This window comes from Plasmodium fragile (assembly GCF_000956335.1).
Source record: "Plasmodium fragile strain nilgiri unplaced genomic scaffold supercont1.1, whole genome shotgun sequence".
NCBI lineage: Eukaryota > Apicomplexa > Aconoidasida > Haemosporida > Plasmodiidae > Plasmodium > Plasmodium fragile.
In genome coordinates, this window is record NW_012192581.1 from 554,904 (window position 1) to 569,996 (window position 15,093).

A 15,093-nucleotide genomic window follows, 5' to 3' on the forward strand; every position below is an offset into this window, starting at 1 on the left:
AATTTTTTTTCCCTTTTCAAGTGCTTGCCCCATTAAACAAATCAACACGTAAAAAAAGCTGTTCACACTGGGACCATTTACACAATTGTACTTTTATTTTTGTTCCCCACCCCTTCTATAAATTTCCTTAATCCTAAAAATGTGGACTTATTGGTTTTTTCCCCAAATAAGCACAACTTTTTTTTGTAAATTGAGGAACACGCGAAGTGTCGACGTTTTATAACTGCGCATTTGCACAGAGTCGGGGTGAACATGAGGTTTTTCCTGCTTGGCACATCACTCGTCATATTTGTGCAGTACAAGGAAATTTACAAATTTACATGTTTACACGTTTTCCATTTGCATGTTTTCATGGTTATACATTTGTTACACGGCTATCCACACTCACATGTTCCATTTTCCTTTTTCTCTATGCACTATTTGGCATTTCCCCCATAAATTCGGAAAAAAAAAAAAAAAAAAAAAGTCCTTGAAAATAACGCGAACTCCTTTGGAAAAGTCGTAAAGCAGGGGTGCACAAAGTGGTGAGAAAAATGTGAAAAAAACATGACACGAATTCGCACAAACTCAAAACGCGACGGGGGCGGGGGGGGAAAAAGGTTTCCATAGGGAATGAAGGTGTGACAAATACACTTTCCAATTTACGCATTTAAATAATCAAGCAAAAATTAGGCGAACGTGTTTTACAATGACACAAAAAATGCAAACTGGCAACAGCGAAAGGCGAAAAAGGTAAAACGAAAAAGGAAAAACGCTAAATCAAACAAGCAACGTCAATCACCAAATTATTAAAAAAATTGCGGAAAAAAAATGTGTGAAACAGGGGGCAGGAAAATTGGAGTGAAAATCGAGGTACGTGCTGTTTCTATGTTGGTATAAATATGCATGTGCACATAGGGAAAACATTGTATACACAAAAGGAGTAAAAAAAAAAAAAAAAAAAAAAAAACTAATTTGCAAAAATGCCAACACGGATGTACTAGTAAAACATGTTCGCACAGGAAAACATATCAACTTTTTGTACATTAAAAAAATGTTGTAAAATCAAACAAACAGAAACAATGTTGAGGGGGGAACGAGGGAGAGTCCATGGCCTTTGCCATCATATTAAGGTATTTATGCCTGCGCAACGGGGTTAAAATGTTAAAATGATATAGGCTAGCGAATAAGCAAATAAGCTGGCAGCACAAAATAAGACGTCTATCTTGCACGCACACACACATACATACGCACAGAAAAGAGGGTAATATAAACGCAGCTGCGTCGTACAAGCACATAAGTCTTACCAAAGAGCAGGAGTACATTTTCGGGCGTAAATTTTGCAGACATTAAATTTGAGTGGTTAACACCGTACGATTTGGATAGATTGACATATGGGTGGTTCCTTTTGCTTTTGGACTCTTCCAATTTGATTTTCTTTTTCTGTGTTGAATGTTTTATCTCATGTGATGCTGTGAAGGGGTGGGGTGGCGGCAACAGTTGATACATGTGTGAAGGCCATATCGCAAGAGCGTGTATATTTGCATACACTATGCAAGGGATAAACGTGCATCTCCATTTCTACACACACGTACATTGTGAACGTGTTTCTTTTTTTTTTTTTTCCCGCATGGTCAGTACGAACCAGTATGCACGTAATTCTAGTGGCGGGGAGTAGAAGCAATTTGAACTGCCCCACTGTTATCTTCGCCATGCTCTCCTCTTACCTTTGGAGCAATTGTAAAAATCAATGAGGTTATTACAAGACATGGAAACTAATAAGTTATTGTCGTAACTAAAGTCGATACTCAAAATTTTGTCCTCAAACGAGTTTAAATCAGTGTCAAATGGAATCCTGCCATTTTGTGTTGCCTCATTTGTTGTGCTTAGCAATTTTGCATCTAAGTCCGTGTCAAACGGTTTGGACTTCTGTGTATACTCGGTATTATTGTGACCAGGCTTCGCTGAAATAGCCATTTTGGGTTCCACGTCAATAAATTTATCCATTGCTAAATCGATTAAATTGATGTTATTTGTGTAGCCACCTGGTGGTATAAAGGAAGAGGGGTAAAAAAGTGTATTCGTGGTGCTAACACAGTCAAGTGTTACTCCTATCTAATGATGTGCATAAACTGAGGGCAGCACTAAATCTTTCGATCAACGCGGAATGAAAAAAAAAAAAAAAAAAAAAAAATACCTGCATAGGATAGCAATCTTCCATTTTTGGAAAAACTCAAGGAAGTAACTCCCTGGTTACTTGGGTAATTATTTTTGAATCTTTTGATAAAAGAGTTTACTCTGACATCGTACAGGTGTACATAATTGTCTAAAAGGCAGGAGGGCGGGGGAGGGAAACGAGTATAAGAAGTGGTAATGCTAATGAACGTTAAAAGCGGGCACATGTTGGGGGGTGTCTTCCTGAATGAGTCTCACGCTGTGGTGCGCTTACCGTAGTATCCACAAGCCACAAGTGTGCTATTGTAGTGGTATTTGGAAACATTGGCGGGGCAGTTATACGTGTAAGTAATAAAGGGGTATGTTCTATTGGTGGAGTAGATCCTCAAATTGCCATCATCTTCACTGGAGCAAAAAAAGTAACCCAAAAAGGCTGTGTCGAGGGACCATATAGGTGTGTGCCCGCCCACATATTTGACATAATTTTTGTTACTTATAGTGCTGTACAAATAAACATCCCCATTAACATTTCCTGATAGTAATATTTTATTAGATTCACCAAAACGTAAGCTCGTAACATTAAACATGTTTCCATACAATTTGCAAATTCCATCATTTTCGTCATCATAATCTAAGTCTATAGAGGTGGTATGATTTTCTTCTAAATATTCATGTCTCCTTGTGATAGTATCGTTCATATTGACTTCATTAATTTTTTCTTCTTCCATGTTTTTTTTTTTTTTTTTTATTTTGTTGATTTGGGACTGTTTGATGTTCCACAACTTGATTATGTTATTCGAATGGGCCGTGGCGACCAAGGATCCATCAAGGCCGGAAATTTCCGCACACGTCATGTCGCTACAATTGTTCAGACAGTAATACAGCATACTGGGCATTCTATTCTTCGTCACCTTCAGTCTGTTCTTTTTTTGCACTTTCAATATATGCTTGTAGTAATAAAACGCGTCACTGCTTTCGTTGGGTACGTAGTGATTTTCGTCCTTTTCACATCCCGGTTTGTTGCTTTCGTCCTGTGGTGTGTTTTGCGGTGCAGGGGGGGGGGAATGACACGCATGCAGCAGGTTAGCACGTTTGCGGCAACACAAACATTTTGCCACATAAAGAGCTATACAATAATACGCACACGACTTTCTGCTCTTCCACATCTTTACTCCTCCATGGAGCGTGCACTTTGTCCCACTCGGTCAGTACCTCCACACTTTCATCCTTTGTCAAATAAATAGACGGCAAGGACCACGTAACTGGAAAATCCATTTTTGCGTTGTACAGAAAGTTGGCCGAAACGAATGAATTGAAGAAGTTAAAATTGCTCTCCTGGTCCTTGATTTCTACAATTTTAATTTTGGTAGTAATTAAATTGTACAGCGAAATGCCTCCGTACACGGTTAGGTACTGCCACAGGGACTTTTTTCCCAGCCTGAACAAAACGAAAGGGGCGAGATGTGGACGAGGGAACGACATGGCTAGTGAAAAGGGCGCCTGGAAATGAACACATACGGTTTACATCAAACAGTTGCACACACTCGTTTCGCACCCAGCGCGACCACGCGAAATCTTACTTAGTCATGTGAACGACGTGCTTGGCATTTTTCTCCTTAAAGCGAATAAGCGCTATTTCAAACATCTGGCTCACATTAACACAAGTGGTCAAAAACTTTGTTACCGGTTCGTACGCAGCAAATTTTTTTAAATATTTTTTCTTAAAATCGGCAATGTGTTCATAACTGTTTGTTAATATGAGTATAAAAATTTCCAGCAGCAAGCAGAAAGACACATTCTGTAGTTGGAGTTTTATTTGAATTAGATTATTTTCATACCAATTTATAAAATCATCAAAGAGAGTTATCAACTGTTCTAAATCCAAATTTTGTCTTTCTCCTTTTGTATCAGTCAGCTGTTCATGAGGAACAGCAGAGCGTATAGTCAAATTAATATTTCTGTTAATATTATTTATTTTTTCCTTCAGTATGTCCAGGACGTCTCTATCAATATTTAAATTATTTAGCAGAGTGTCCAGGGACATATTTTTCAATAGCTCCAAATTTTGTGGGGCATTATTTCTGCAGGTGGAGGGTGTTGGTGAGTACGGTTTATTTTCCATCACTCCGTCACTTATTTTGCTACTTCCCAGGTTGTCATTTTCGTCAATTACGTCTCCAAAAAGTTTGGTTAGGGCTATCAATTTTCTGTCACTTTCCATTTGCTCAGGGGAAAGGGCTGTTATCTCTTCACCGTAGAGGTCACTCAAATTTTTCTTCATTTTGTATGACCTCAAATCGTCTTCATTTAGCAAGTCCATGCTATTTAGCATACTTTTGTCCTTGTCCATGAACACGTTTGTTTCATTTTTATTGGGGTCGTAATTTGGGAAAAAATAATTTTTATTGTTGTGCAGGTGGTTTGGGTCCTTCACGTCTTCCGGAAAGCTTAGGGACGTGTTGAGGGACGCATTAAGGGACGCGTTGAGGGACTCATTCAGAGAGGCGCTTAGCGATGCATTCATATGGTCACCCATTTGCATGTCCATATGCATGTTGCTAATCATGCTTGCACCGGAGGTTACATGGAACCCTCTGCTGCTCATGTATCCATCCGTTGTCTGCAGAACGCTCTGTGCAGTGCTATTAAAAGCGCCTTGTTCGCTGCTCTCAGTTATGTTATACATATAATTATTATAATCAATATTTTTTTTTTCCCCCTTGACATTTTGGTCAAAGGGGAATAATGCTCCTTTCTCATTCTTAGTCATTTCCTTATTTTTATCCTTTCCCTTTTCTTCCTTTTTCTCTCTTTTCTTTTTCCTTTTTTTCTCCTCCACTTGTTCCGTTTTTTTCAAATTCTCCCCATCGGTTTTTTGTTCCGTTTGTGCATTCTGGTTATATGGCCCTAGCGTATCTGTCTCGTTTCCATTTATGGCATTTTTGCCGTTACTCATTTGGTACATACCAGTACTATAGGGAGTGCTACTGCTGATGGTGGATCCTCCCGTACCTACAGTTAGATCGATCGTGTTCATATTATTTTCATTCGATGTGTCCCCGTTAAAATGGGCGGAATTATTTCCTAACTTATCGAGGGGAACACCATTGTTATCCATTTTCATTTCTTCATAAGCTCTACTTTTATTCATAATTATAGTAGCTCCTGTAGTAGTATTAGCATTATCATTTTCTTTCTTGTTAAGTACTACATCTGAGTCCATTTTACACATTGAAGGAGTCATATTTTTTTCTTGATCTGCTTGCTTCATAATTTTACTGTGACTCTTGTACTTCTTTGCCGAAGTATTCTTTACTTTATTGTTATCTTTTAGATGACCCTTTGGGATATTCACTGGGGTTGCAAAATGAGGAGATTCATTTGCATTTAGCCTTTCCTTATTGATGTGAAATTTGTACGCCTCCGCGTTGTCAAGGTTGGTCAGGGTATTTGCGTCATTGTTACTATTTGGCATGGGGCTATTAGACATATCGCCAGTCCTCATGTTCTGATTCTTGACGATAATATTTCCAAATGGCGATGGAGCCATGCTAGCGTTCTCGGGGTTGGGGCCCTTATTCAGGTTACTCCCTTCGATTAAATGGTTGTATCTGACTTGTTTGTCTTCATTCCCACTTTTGTGGTCCTTTAAATTTTCCACATTTTTCTTGTATGACTTGGCGTCTAATAGGGTGTTCGGCGGTGCGAAAAAGGGTTTTACACTGCTGGGGGTGGTTTCCGCCGCGTTGTCGGTTCCATGGTGATTGACGCTACTGACGCCATAAGGACCATAATTCGCCTGCTCGTTAAACAACATATTAACCGCTTTGTTCATATGCCTGTAATCTGCGTCCTTCACCTGGTTGTTGAGCTTCGCTTCGGCCAAGGCTTCTGCGTGAAAGCTGCCTTTATCATTTGGGCTAAAGGTGAACACTTTATTCATACCACTTTTGGCGTTCATCGGGGTTATACTCATGGCTTTGTACATTTGAGGGGCGTCTAAATTTTTCAAATTTCTCGCATGGGTGGAGCCGTTGCTCATGCCGCTGGCACTACCAGACGCTCCTCCACTGGGGGTATTCCCAGAGTTCAAACTACTCAACTGCTTAGACGAGATGTACAAATTATCCTTGTCGCTTTTACCTAACATATATTTATCCATATTTTTATAAACATTTTCTAAATATTCTTTTTCCCTATATTGGAGCATAGAGCTGCTTTGACTATCTTTTACATTTTTCATTTTGTTGTTTAAAGGGATCATATTGTTCTCCACATTCTTCATATCATTCACGTAAAATCTGTTCATGTTAATCCCATCAGCATTTCGAAAGTGCTTGTTATTCACACTGGTTTGCATGACCATTTTGTTACTATTATATATATTAGCAAAATTCTCCGCATTTTTATTCGCGCCATTGCTATCTTGCGGAGATTTTCCTACACCCTCTGCACCTAACATTTTATTATTCATTTCTATGTTGCTTTTCATCATGGTGTTATAATTCACATTGTTGTAATTATAGTTTAAATTGTTCATAACATTTTCCCTTAGATGATTATTGTTACTTTTGCTGAAAAGGTTATTCATATTTCTGCTGGCACTTGGTATGTCGGAGTTAACCATTTTGATTCTGTTTTTCAAATTCATGTCCGTCTGGATATTCACACCAGTGTTGCTTATGTTTACTTTGGAGTTCATGTTACTCATTGGGGTGTTCGCACCACTTCGCATGATACTAATGTTGCCATGCCCCCCCGACAGTGTGTTCATTGCGCCTGGCATGCTGCTCATTCCAGCAGGCAGGCTGTTCATACCACTAGGCAGACTGTGCTTTCCACCGGGCATATTGCTCATACTTCCTGGCATGCTGTTCATACCGCTGGGCATGCCATTCGCATAGCCAGACATGCTGTGCTTCATACTGTTAGCCAAACTATTGAGGTTACCAGGCATGTTTTTTAAATTCCCATGCATTTTGTTCATATTGCTGTGCAGCTGGGCCATCCCGTTGACGTTGCTCATTCCGCCCATGCTGCAGGGGACATTCAAATTGCTGCCTACCATTCCACCGGAGCTGTTTCTGATGTTGTTGTAATTTTCGTTATTGTTGCCATTGTTGCTGCCGTTGTTTTTGCTGAAATTGTTATTCTTGTTATTATTATTCATGTTATTCTTGGGGTGTGCGCCCCACGTTCGCCTTCACCTTCACGTTAACGTTATTTATGTGTGTTCTCGCGGTGTGGAGAAGGACTGCTTTCTTCTGCGGAGGAATGAGGATTCGGAAGGTGCCACAAACAGGGCAGGTCTGAAAAGTGATACTTTTTATGGCTGACTCTGCCACGAAAGTTTTTCACACGCTAACTCTTTGCCAACCTTCCTTTTATCATCCGTTCTTGCTTCAATAATGGTGTCCTTCTGTGCTGCGTTTTATTTATTTTATTTTGGCCGCTAAGTATAAATCACTATTGGTACAATATGCTTATTCACATTCGCGTGCGTTCATTTTTTTTTTTTTCTTTGCGATGAATTGAAAACGGCTGCCCTTTTCCCAAAAATCATGATTTGCCGAGCCTTCCCGATTTTATGGCAGCTTTGCCGAATGCTACTTTGCTTATTTTATTTTATATTTTTTTTTCGCTGCTTTCCTTATTTTAATGCAAGTCTGAACGAAAAGCCTAGTTTTCAGCCGTTCTCATCTTTTTACTCCTCCAAAAAAATGGGCCATATATATATTTGCTTGCTGACTGGTGCCGCACGGCGTTCCCAAATTAATGATACGTGTGACCATGAAATCGGGAACTTCAAAAAATATGTGGGATGTTAGCTAAAATTTATATAAAGCAGCACGGGTGGGTGTTCACAATTTTTGGCGAACAGGAAGAAGTCGGGCCATTTTCCACCCCACTGTTAACTTGCGCGAATTCAGCAAACTTTCGTAATTTTCAAAAAAAATTCACCCAAATTCCCCAATTTGCCTATGCGCGATGTTTAGCCCCAATTTAAATTATAGTATGGCGCTTTCTTTCCCGCTTTTTTACAAATTATGCCTCAGATCCTGCGCCATGCATACATTTGCGTACGCTTGTGTATACATTAACACGCACATGTATTTATGCGTATATGGCACACAGAGTACATCTTAACATTCCCGCAAAGGTGTACGAATATTCCACCTCATATTGTAACAAACTGGAAAGGAAACAAAAAAAAAAAAAAAAAAACGTGTTCACAGGTTATACATAATTTTGTATGGCCTTATTTTGTTAACTCGTAGGTTTTACATAAATTGTTCTTCAGCAGATGGGCACCAAAAATTATCCCGTGCTTGTAAGCAAAGGTATGTTTATAACATGTGTAAAAAAATTGCTTATATTAGTCACCTTTGAACAAAATGAATATATTATCCGCATATGTTAAGTCACATGTGATAACCTCCTGTGGAAAAATTTTTTGACTCGCAAAAGTGAAGTTTTGGAAATGAGCTATTGCTATTTTTTTTTTTTTTACTATTTTTCCAAGTTATAAAGAAGTGTACGGTGTATTACGTAAATCCGCGGTTTCTTCACAAGTTTGATCATCACCAATGTTTTTTTTTTTTTTTTTTTTCTTATCATACATAAGATATGCATTAATGAGCGCGATTTGTTTCTCGCTGTCCCATAAAACTTTATAGGGCAGTAAATCGATTCGAACATTTCGAAAAGAGCAACAGAACAATTTTTTCGCAGTTGCAAAGAGGCGACAAATAGTTATGCGTGTTGTACTGCATATATAGTGTCTATGCGAACTCGTGGTGAAAACAAAAAATTATGTGGATTATATACGTATTCACATGGGACCACATGACACATTCATTGTAAAAAATGTGCAGTGAAAACAACCGTAAGGATTAAATTCTGTTCGTGTACGCCTCGCGCAAAGGACTCTACAGCGCATTTTTAAAGGAATTTTACTTTGTCATTTAACGAAATGGGGAAAAAAAAAAAAAAAAAAAAGAAAAGGAAAAGAACGAAAGACAAAGCAGCGGTAAATATCTGGCCAAAGTTTTTAACCAATTGCAATTTTTCCTTTTGTGTAAATGCCATTGCAACTATGGACATTTAAACTGTCTTAGGTGAAATATCATTTTTTTCTAGTTTTATTAATAACCAGTTTTTGAAAGTAAAAAAACAAAAAAAGAAAGTCCACAGTGCACAGCAACCCCACGGTCAAGCACACACATGAAAAATTGATGCGTACATTTTTTTTATTTTTATCATTGCCCCTTCTTATGCAGCGTAGGCATAGAAAAACCATACCGTCTTTTTTTTTGTTCATTTTTTTGGGGGAGTGAAGCTTTTTTCCGCAAAGAAACAAAAAGAAAAGTTCTCAAAAAATAATAAAAAAAAGATGTATGTCACGTAGCAGTGTAGGCGAAAAATAAAATTAAAAAAATATAAGCACATCTGAACTTCTAAAATCTGAAGCTACAACTGCTGGAACGTGAAATACCCACTCTTAAAAATAACCGAAAAAAAAAAAATAATGACAAAAGAAACATAATACTCCAAAGTTTGCACTATATATATAGTTCGTACCTTGCCTTTCGATGTACTTTATTTTGTTCTCACGTGCGTTTTCCACCTTTTGGCTTTTTTCCATTTGAATGAAAAGAAGCGAAGGGAGAAAATAAGCGTGCTAGCCATTACGCTTTTATGGCCGCTCTAAACTTTAAAGCAGGTTCTTCCCCCTTTTGCAAAAATTAAGGTACGTCATTATTCTGTAACCATATTTTATCTAAAATGGATTCTTCATAGAAGCGATGAAAAACATTGATTTTGCTCGCTTCAATATTAAAAATGAATGTATTTTGGTCCCCTCCACCTTACGCATGCACGGCGGGCAGAACATTTTTGTAGAGTTATGGAAGAAAAAAGGGAATGAAATAGAACATCGCACATGTGTTGTGTACACATGTGGGTTTATAAACTTTTATTTTTCAGAAAAACAAAAGAAAAAGAGAGACTTTTAAGAATAATTTTTTTCTTTTCACAAAAGCACACCTAGCGATATAAATCCACATCACCATCATTTGAGCACGTATTCTATGTGCAGCATCAGCAAATTTAACATACATCATCTGAATCAATGTTCTGCTAAGCTGTGCGCACATTCTTGAATCCTCCTTTCACTAAATAAATGAAATGTACCTTTTTCTTGAATTTATATATCTGAATCACATTGAACCCTGCACAATTTTCCTGCAGAATTCTCTGAACAATTTGAGCCTGTTCCTCGCGGCACCACGCAATTCATGCGTGTGTTTTGTTCTTATAACTGCATTGCTTTTTTTTTTTTTTTTTTGTTTTATCGCTTAAAAATTTGCTGTACATCACAAAGAAATGTATTTATTGAAGGAAAAAAAAAAAAACAAAAGAATAAAAAAAACAAATAGAAAATGTGCAATGGGATTTATGTCACTGTACAACGTAATCAGTATATATTCCTACTGAATAACCGATTCGGTTACAAAATAAAAAATTTCAATGTCATTCGCGAGAAGGAACATACGGATCTTCATTTAATTCTTTTATTTTTATTTTCGTAACCTTATTTTCCCTTCACAATGCAAAGAATAAGAATGAGCAAAGCATTTGATGCAAAGAACGATTGTTGTTTTTTTTTTCCCCCAAAACGGCTATTTTTTTTTTAAAATGGATTCTAGAGTTTTGAAAAAAATTAAATTTATTTTATATGGGAAGCATGCACATGCGCAAAAGGCTAATGTAAATTACTCCCCTAAACAAATGTGCATTATGCCTATCACCGAAATGGCTGGTGTGTACACATTTAACACATTCCCTTTGTTTTTTTACTGCTTCTTTCACTAAATTTGTTTAAGTGCCCATAAATTTGATTAGGCATTTGATACATGCAAAAAATTGCCCGCCATTCTATGGAAGTGCCTTAAGTGTGGTTAGTATATTTTGTGTATTTTGTGCCATTTTACGAAATAAACTGTATGTGCAATAATATCATGTTTCCAATTGTGCAAACAAAACATATTTGCATGTGTAAAAAAAAAAAAAAACGTGTTTCAAAAATGTTCTTTTGCGTTTAAATAAATTTCCTATTTCTCAATAAGAATTAAATAAATACATGAGAATACACATTTCACGTGGGGATGCTTAACAATACGGTGTGTGCAAGGGAAAGCCAAAGGCCAAATAGCTAAGGTTAAAAGGTGAAGGCTGATGCGTAAAAGGCATATGATAACATGCGATTGGTGACGACCATATAGTCAACTCAAAAATGATGAAGGCCAAAGAGCACGGGTCAAAAATCGAAAGTCGGAAATCGTAGTGCAAGTCGAAATTGGCAAATTGATAGTTGCAAATCGATAATTGCAAATCGATAGTTGTAAATTGAGTGTTGCAAAGAGAGAGTCGTAAATTGAATATCCCCTTCGTGTGACATAAAAAAAGAAACACTTTTCAAAAAAAACAAAAAAAAAAAATACAAAGGGGAACAATGGCAAAGTAATTTCATATATGCATATACATGCATAAATGTGTACTTAGGCATACTGAGAAGAAATGTTTCTCAGACATGGTAAAGAAAAAACGAAAAATGCTTAGCTTGTACGTACCACATTTTACCGTTAAGCCAAATAGCCAAAAATGTATAAATTTATTATGTACAGCTAGTTTTTTTTTTTTTTTTTTTTTTTTTTTTTTTTTTTCGTTTGGCTATTTATTAAACAGCCATGAAAGCAACTTGTTTTTAAAGCCATGCTGAGTACACCTCGGGGAAATAACTTTTTTTTATGGAAAATAAATACATATGACTTTGGCTTATCTCATATGGCTTATCCAAGTTGTTAATGTTCCAAGCATGTCAGAAACTTGTATTGTTTTAACATTATATCTTATTTTATTTTTTAAATTTTACATATATATAAATGATTGTTTATAAAAAAATATACATATTCTGACATGCACAATATGAATTTGTACTTAACCTCTGAGTGCATAATGGAGTGCGTCGAATTTGCATACTATCACATGTTCCTTAAGTGTAAAAGTATTGATCTTTGGAGTTTCATTTGTGTGTTTAGTTAAAATATTTAAAATTTCATACACAAAATTGTTCACTTTTTTATGTTTTTCTGTTTTATTTAAAAAAAATTTTTTTTTTTTTTGATGAATGCATTCAGTTTTATTTGACTTTTATTTTTACATGCCCCGGATGAAAATTTCCGGCAGGTTACAAATAAAAAGAAACGACACCTGAGTTCTTCATGTATTTCTTTCTCCTTAATATATATTTGTGACAGTTTCGATTTCATGTTGACACCAACTTTTTGTCCTTTTAGTTGCTTTTCCGATGCTATATTGGATACATATGCATATGCACATTTTTTAATTTCTACGTACAGTCACATGCACCCACATTAATTTATACTTTTATGAATGTGCACCTATGTCGACTTGTGCGTAGGTTACATGTATATGTGTCGATATTTTCATGTGACGAGATGTACATATACCAAGTTGTGCATATGTTTATCCCGTATATATGATATGCGTGGGTGCCCCTATATTAACCTGCACATGTATGAGCTCTTGCGTAATTTAGCCAGCATACGTATTAGCGGGCTTTCGTTTTGGCTGCTAAGTGCATCGACCTCCACACGTATTTTCCTACATGCATATTGACTTGTATATATATTGACGTACACTTATATGGGCTCGTATATATTTGTTCCAACACATACACTAGCTTGTTCTTATGTATGTTGACACCAACGTACATGAACTTGTGCATGTATACATTTTTACATTCGTACCCTGGTATATTATAAGGATACATGAATACACATCATGTATGATCCCCTGTAAGAAGTGGTTCATGTATGTATTAGAGAACAGAAGTTAACGAGGCTCCAAAACCGCTCATTGCAGTTGATGTTAAGGTTGATGCGCCGTGTGAAAGCCATAATACGCATGTTTTATGCATGTGTATAAATTTTTTCCTTTTTTTGGTTCACGCTATGATTCAGTTTTGGTTTACCTTTTTGTTCTTTTCATTTTTCCTCTTTTCTTTTGTTTTACATTTTTAAACTTTCATTTTCGACCGGTGTTTTTTTTTGTGTACAGCTTAATTTTTTTTTTCTTTTTTTTTTTTTTTCATTATGCATTCTGTCAGTTTTATTTGAAAAATTCTGTAGAGTGCCTATTATACTTGGAAATATATTTTTTTTATGGTTTACACCAATAAATGTGTTTTCTCTCTTTTGGGTTGTGTTTATATGTTGCTTATTATGCTTATTAAGAGAGAACATATTGTTTATGTTCGATACATGCAATTTTGTGCCCTATATTAATGCATTCCCAAAGTTTAATAAAAAATGAGTTCATAATTTCCCCCACGAACTGAAGCTTAAGTGGAGAGAGAGAGAAGAAAATTTACATGACATGGTTGTCACTGTATATGTTACGTATCCTTAATTTTTTCTCTTAATTTGTTAACGAAGTTCTTTGCCACCTTGACAGAGAAATCATTTACCAATCTGTTAACAAATTCATTTGTCGATTTGTTAACTGTAGTGAGAATTCCTTAACGATCTGCGTTTCCACTTTTTGTTGGCCAAATGGCTTAGCCACATTGTTGCCCAATTGCATTTCGAATTTTTTCATAAGTGTTTGACAGAATTGTTCGTGGAAAATTTCGCGAACTCCATCACATATTTTTTAACCCTTAGAGTTTTGCTTAATTAACGATAATATGGTGACACAGCCCTGTTTTGCATAGTCATTACTTTTTAATTTTTGGTGTTTCGCGCAACAGGGAACATATTTACAAATGCACATATGTGTTGGTGTTGTGTACATCGTGTATGTTGCATATATATTTTTTTTGCATTTTCCATCAGCATGATTCCCGTAATCGTTTTCAGATCATGCGTATGTAGGATCCTTTATTTTCCATGCAACAGTTAACACTGGAAAAGGGTGTCTGTCATGGTGTCGCAACGGTTCGCATCGTTTTGCACTAATTCCCCTCCCCCATTTGGCTTTATTTCGTACCCTTTATGTCTATATGAGTATGCCTTTTTGTATGCTTTACATATCAGGATCGCTTAGCAGGAGTGTTTACCTGTTTGCATCATTTTGTGTTCTTGCGCCACTTCCCTTTGTGTTTAACCCATACGTTTCCTTACCAAGCCATTAGTGTTTTTACTAACACGTGCGTTGCTTTTTTAACCGTTTCGCACTGTTTAGAACCATTTGACTTTACCCCAAATCATTTCGTATCCTTTCGATCGTATTTTTGTTATTTCGATCTTATGTTTGCTATGTCGATTATATTTGTGCTATGTCGATCCAGCTGGTGTTATTTTTTAACCCTTTCGAGCTATACCTGCCCCATTTGACATTCTTGCCAATATTTCCTGCCATTTCACTATTTTCATAAAATTTTTTCCTTTTTTGAGTTTTTATGCAGTTTTTAGAATAATTTTATAGCTTTTCGAATTTTTGAATTTTTGCATTTCTCATCAAGTACCTTATCGGCCCGCGTATTACACAATGCACTCTCTCCCAGGTGCCTCTTGCAAACACGTACACCAGAATGTGCTTTTGTGATAATATGCGTATGAATAAGTGTGCGCATGTATATATATGTGTGTACACCCTTGTGCGTGTACATTTCTCTTTGTGCTTATTCTTTTTTTTTTTTTTTTATTTTGAGTTGGCACTAAATTCGCCACATGCAAGTTATGTTGTGTGTATATATATAGAAAAAGGCGTTGGAAAAGAATTTTAAAAAGAAAAAATAAAAAAGTATGTAAAACTGTACATATCAATTGTATGCATCTATCGTGCCTGCACAAGCACACATTCGAATAATCATATTCATACGTGTATTTATGTGTACCTGTGAAGGCAACAACG

The 15,093-nt window shown here is 36.5% G+C and overlaps 1 protein-coding gene across 1 annotated transcript; it reads right to left on the reverse strand.

Annotated features, from left to right (window-relative positions):
* Positions 1-1,102: 1,102 nt before the first annotated feature.
* On the reverse strand, positions 1,103-7,324 carry AK88_00128 (uncharacterized protein; the record flags this gene model as incomplete). The annotated part of the gene is made up of 7 exons (XM_012477779.1): positions 1,103-1,122; positions 1,287-1,451; positions 1,707-2,024; positions 2,177-2,305; positions 2,429-3,185; positions 3,367-3,592; positions 3,735-7,324. The coding sequence occupies 7 exons, from the start codon at positions 7,322-7,324 to the stop codon at positions 1,103-1,105; spliced, it is 5,205 nt and encodes a 1,734-aa protein (XP_012333202.1).
* Positions 7,325-15,093: the final 7,769 nt, after the last annotated feature.